General features: G+C 29.6%; 1 protein-coding gene across 1 annotated transcript; it reads left to right on the forward strand.

Moving 5' to 3' along the window:
- Nucleotides 1–889: 889 nt before the first annotated feature.
- On the forward strand, nucleotides 890–2896 carry LOC137807231 (putative polyamine oxidase 5). The gene has a single exon (XM_068607741.2). It carries the CDS (start codon nucleotides 1123–1125, stop codon nucleotides 2734–2736), a length of 1614 nt encoding a protein of 537 aa, XP_068463842.1. The 5' UTR covers nucleotides 890–1122; the 3' UTR covers nucleotides 2737–2896.
- The last annotated feature ends 3336 nt before the right edge of the window (nucleotides 2897–6232 follow it).

A 6232-nucleotide genomic window follows, 5' to 3' on the forward strand; every position in this document is an offset into this window, starting at 1 on the left:
GTTTTTGCTACCAATTATTTAGATTTTAAATTTGATAGCAAAAACCTTGATTGCTAATTAGTCACCAATTTAGAAATCATTTAACAATAATATAAACTAATTTAAAAATCAAAATTTTTCTAGTCTCTAAAATGGTCTATAATTTAGTTACTATAGTAATTATTATTTTTTGTCTCTAAAAATTGGTTTCTATTTCATAATTTTATTGTAGTGATATATTTTTCATTTAAGATATATTTGTGTTGTATATATGTATTTTCTTTTCTTAAAATTTTGTATGATAAAATAATGATCTGAGTTTCTATTTTTTTTTCCTTAAAGCAAAGAAAGTAGTATTAAGAGTGGGCATGAATTTTGTTTTCTCATTCTTTAACAATTGTGGCTGTATTGTACAAAAATTTGTTTGTTGTGGGTGGTGTGGAGAGGGCCACAGGTTATGTGGCTCATGCTGAGCATAGTACTTCTCTTTCAATTATTACTCTATTCACTGCTTCTAACTTCTGCTCCTTATTTACTTTTTTACCATTTCTACTTCCCCACATTTATTCACACCACCATATTTTATATATTTTTGCCTTTATAGTATGGTTTTCTAATTAAAATTAGTTTAATCTTCTGCTTAATAAAACTTATGATTAAAGTTTAAAGTGGCATGAAATTAGTAAAATGAACCTTCAATTATAATTAGAGAAGAATTAGTGAAAAAAAACACTTGAATAAAAGTGAGAGTCTTTGCCTGTAAGTTTAGTCTGATAGAGGGATAAAGCAAAAGTAGAGCAGTGTCTTTATTAGGGCATAATAAATTATAGTGTGCGGAAAGAAGTCACTAGAAAAAGGTAAGTGAACAAAGTATCTTAAATAAATGATTACGTGTCTCTTCTTTAAACTTGGTTTTGAAACATAGTATGTCACTTCAAATTCATTTTTGTTTGTAACATTTTTTGGAAAATAGAACACACACAAAAGTACTTTTGAATCTTAACAAAACAACAAAATCACCACCCCCTTATAAATTCATTGCCAGTAACTCAAATCTCAGCTTCATACTCACACATACCACTTATTTTCCCTCCTCTAATCTTGTTTCATCGGTGAGACAAGAAGCAGAGCTAAGTGGCAACAATGGCGGTGAAGAAGGCACGAATTGTGATAATTGGAGCAGGAATGGCGGGCCTCACAGCTGCCAACAAGCTTCACAGTGTGAGTGTCTCAAAGAGCTTGTTTGAGGTGTGTGTTGTGGAAGGTGGAAACAGGATTGGTGGGAGAATCAACACTTCAGAGTTTGGTGGTGACCGGATTGAGATGGGTGCTACTTGGATCCATGGAATTGAAGGAAGTCCAATTCACAAAATAGCCCAACAAATCCATGCACTTGAGTCTGACCAGCCTTGGGAGTGCATGGATGGGAATGAAAATAAGACCACCACCATTGCTGAAGGTGGCTTTGTGCTAAACCCTTCCTTTGTTCACCCCATCACCAAGCTTTTCAACAATCTCATGGACCATGCTCAGGGAAAGATGTCAACAGCAACAACAACAAACAAGGGTGACAGCGGAAACCTCAGTGTTGGCTCTTTTCTCAGACAAGGCCTTGATGCTTATTGGGGTTCATCAAAAGAGGAAAAGGAGCTCAAAGGGTTCGGAAAGTGGAGTAGGAAGTTGCTTGATGAAGCAATCTTTGCCATGCACGAGAACACACAGAGGACTTGTACATCTGTTGCTGACTTATTGACTTTGGATTATGGCGCAGAAAGTGAATACCAGATGTTTCCAGGTGAAGAAATCACAATTGCTAAAGGCTACTCAAACATAATTGAATCGTTAGCATCTGTGCTACCACCTGGTTTAGTTCAGTTGGGTAGAAAAGTCACAAGAATTGAGTGGCAACCCGAGAGACACGAGGCGATGAATATGGAAAATGGAACATGTTCTAGGCCTGTGGTGCTACATTTCTCTGATGGCTCTATTATGTCAGCGGATCATGTCATTGTCACGGTCTCACTGGGAGTGCTGAAGGCCTCTATTCATGATGATGATTCAGGTATGTCAATGTTCCATCCCCCTCTACCCTCTTTTAAGGCTGAGGCTATTTCAAGGCTTGGTTTTGGTGTTGTTAACAAGTTGTTCATGCAATTGAGTCCTCCTCATGGAAGAAGAGACGAACACTCCAGAGGGTTCCCCTTCTTGCAAATGGTTTTCCATTCACATCAATCTGAGTTGAAGCACAAGAAAATACCCTGGTGGATGAGGAGGACTGCTACTCTTTGTCCTATCTACAACAATTCTAGTGTCCTCTTATCTTGGTTTGCCGGGGAAGAAGCTCTGGCAATTGAGTCACTCAAAGAAGAAGAGATCAGTAAAGGGGTTTCAGACACAATTTCATGCTTCCTGTCACGTTCAGTTGAGTTTTGCAACGGGAATGTGAAATCTGAAAAGCACTCCTCCCACGAATATAAGGTTAAATTCAGTAAAGTCTTGAAGAGCGAATGGGGAACAGATCCTTTATTTCTAGGCTCATACAGTCATGTGGCAGTTGGATCAAGTGGAGATGATTTTGATACAATGGCAGAACCTTTGCCAAAATGTAGCAGCAGCCACCCTTCTGCTTCACCACCACTTCAAATCTTGTTTGCAGGGGAAGCAACCCACAGAACCCATTATTCCACAACTCATGGAGCTTACTTCAGTGGTCTTAGGGAAGCCAATAGGCTTCTTCAACATTATTCACCCTGTTAAGATTTATAATATAACAGCTCCTTTTTTTATTTTCTCCCTTTCAAAATTTGTATTATTAGTTTATATGATAATATTCTTAGTTTGTTTGTATTGAAAGGGAGAACTTAATATATGTTAGATTTTTTTGGGATATGAATTATGAGAAAGGTTTCCATGAGTATTTTGTGGTTTTCCCCAGTGGACAGGATCCGGTAAACCCGGGTCTTTCCAGCTTTTGGAAGAGGGTGATGAACTCTAACTTAAACATAATATGGTTGTCAACTCAACTGCAAGAAGTGGTTTTGTTTGAGTGAGATGAGAGTTTTACTTGGAACAATAATTGATGGTCTTCATGTTTTAACTTTAGTTCGCCGCAATTGGGAATAAAACATTGCCCAATGCACACTTTTCATCAAGTAAAAAAAAAAATCCTCCTTTCGGCCAAACAGTCATATAGTTGTAGAAACAAGCACACCCACTTCCATTCTACAAATTTAATAACATTAATAATATGTTTCTTTCCCTCCTTACAAATTTAATAACATTAATAATTTTAAAAAAAGTGACAATTGAAATGTGAGAAATATATTTGAACCATCTTTATCTTTACATTTTTAGAAGAAAAAAAAACCTACAATAAAAAGAAGTAATTATATATGTATATACCTCTACAAATAACAAATAAAAAAAATTATATTCGATTATGTATTACAACAGATTATATAATGTAATCAATTAAATTACATTATATAACGTAATAAAATTGATTATATTATATAATAATAAATAAAATAGTAATAATAAAAAATGTTATAAAAATATAATAAAATAATAAATAATTTTTTTAATAAAATAATAATAAAACTGTAAAGTTATATTAATGAAATAATAATAATAATTTATAAAATAATAAAATTCGAATAAATAATAATAACAATAAATGTATAAAATAGTAAAAAATAATAAAATAATTTTTTTTAATTATAATTAATGAATTAAATTTTTAAAATATTGTTAGAATAAATATAATAAATATAAATGATAATAAATATAATAAAATTAGAATAAATATTATTTTAATAATAATTTTATAATAAAATTAAATTAAATTTATAAAATAATAATTTAATATTTAATTAAAATTAATTTATAATAATAAGAGTAATTTGATATTTTATAATTATATCATTTTATATTTTTAAAATCCATTACACTAATCAAATCTTTTACAGTTATTGTTTTTTTTTCATTTTCATTCACATACTATTCTCTTTTCCTTGATTAACTAATAGTTTTTTTTTTTATTATTTGTTTTACTTCTTAACCCAGTCCTAACTTCACCTCCATTTGTTTTTTATATCTACAGAATATTTTCTCATCAATTATTTCTGTAAATTGTCCCATTTTATTTTGTTTCAACCTTTCATACCAAAAACCACCAGGAAGAACCAGTATATAAAGGGTTGCGATATATAAATGAAGATTCACATTATATCTTCATTCTACTTATTACATAAGAAAGTTTTAACTCTCTTCTCTATTTTTTCATCTTATTTTTATTTAAAATATATAGAAAAGACATAGAATGTTTCTCTACTTCCTAATTTATAATGTATCATCTCATGTAAACTTTAATGTTTTTCTGATAAAAAAATGTAAACTTTCATAAAAAAGAACTTTTAATTGGACCTAAATTTAAATGTTCTCTAATATGTAGGAGTGAGAGATGATGATTTTTTTCACTCTCTTTGGTAGAAGAAAAGAAATAGGACAAGTAGATAAGTGAAAAGAAATGTTAAAAAATTAGATAATAGTAAAAAAAAAATTATAGAAAAGAGAAAAAATAGTTTGTAAACTTTTGAAAATGTTATCTATTAAAGATTTTATGAGTGAACCTTATATTATAAGTCAATTTTATAAGATTAAGTTTGCTTAAAATTTATTTCTCAATATATCATAATCATTTAAATTAGAGTTCACTTATAAAAAATTTATTAATTTTATTAAATCATATAATTTTAGCACAAGTTGACTAGTTTTGATAAAGATTCTACACATATCATACCATTTATAAATATATAATTTTATTTTCATCTAAAAAGTTAAAATGTTAAAAATTGGATACAAACATGATTCTTTACACTGTTTTATAAAATTTAGTTAGAGTAAAATTTATGTTTGAGTGAAAAAAATGAAAAATTGAAATATAGTTATGATGTGATAGAAAAAAAGTGAATGATGGTAATGGAGGGACGCTGAACGATAGGGTCCATGGGTGAAGGAGAGCAGTATCCAACCACACTCCACTCCGAAACTCATTTCTTCATTTTTCTACCTCATCACTATCAAACATCCCATCCCATATATTCACACATATTTAATAATTCTATTTTTTTAATTATTTTCACATTATTTATTTTTCTCCTAGTTACGCTTAAGTTGATCATATATACTTTATCATAATTGTATAAAAAAGAATCAGTAAAACAACGTCTGAGAATAAAAACGATTTAATGTTTTTATCGTTTTGTTTCTTTATTCAATGATGTTTTTGTGTAAGGTTTAACTCACAAGAGTTTTCTACAGACATACTCTACCATTGTGGCCTACCAACCAATAGGTATTGGTGCTAGCATTGGAATTTTTCGCAAAGCAAATCAACCAAGCTTGATACTTGTTTTAATTTGCTTTGAGAGATTCTCCAGAAAAGTAATAGAAGAACAACAAGTATGAGAAAAATACTAAAAAGATATTATTTGAATGGATGAAAACTCTCTTCCAAAAATAAAAGAATAAAAATCAGAAATTTTGTTTTTACTTTATTCAATGTTTTGTTTGGATATAAAAAGAGACAAAGGTTTGTACATAATGCCCAGTACAAGTTTTTGTGTGTCTTTTTGTCAACCCAAGAAAACTCTATCTGTTCTTTAGTTTTTCAAAAAAAATTCTATTACTTTTACGTCATAGATATTTTTAGATATTTGTCTATGTGACTAAAACATTTAGAACTGTGATAAGTCACTGTAAGGTTTCAAAAGAGGCATTGATTGATTAATGTTTATGACTGTTTTTATATTGCCAAAGTTTCCATATATTTATATCATCAAAAGAGGCTCACTTTACTATATTTGTTGTTGATACTTTAGTATTAGTGAGCATGACCCAAACTAATAATTTATTAATTAAAAAAAATCAAATTAAGCTTAATGCATGTTAAAGTTTGTTATTAAATAATAATTAAATTTAGAGATAAAAAATACTTAATTAATATATTGATTAAATTAAATTTTATTGTAAAGATTAAAAAATATTAATATTTAAAATGATTTTTATTATTAACAAAAATTTATAAAATAATTAAAAAATATTATGTCCCACTTGCTGTCTCGTCTTGTTTCTTGTGTGCCTCAATGACACTTTAATGATCCAACATCACAAACCATTGCTTTACCTAATGCATCTCTGTCTGATACGTAAACGAACAAATGCGAATACACACTTTCCAAATTCTAGTAAC

Source organism: Phaseolus vulgaris, chromosome 3 (assembly GCF_051622355.1).
Source record: "Phaseolus vulgaris cultivar YP4 chromosome 3, ASM5162235v1, whole genome shotgun sequence".
NCBI lineage: Eukaryota > Viridiplantae > Streptophyta > Magnoliopsida > Fabales > Fabaceae > Phaseolus > Phaseolus vulgaris.

Excerpts from the sequence above, each read along its gene's own strand:
- LOC137807231 (XM_068607741.2), top strand. The coding sequence starts at position 1,123 with ATGGCGGTGAAGAAGGCACGAATTGTGATAATTGGAGCAGGAATGGCG.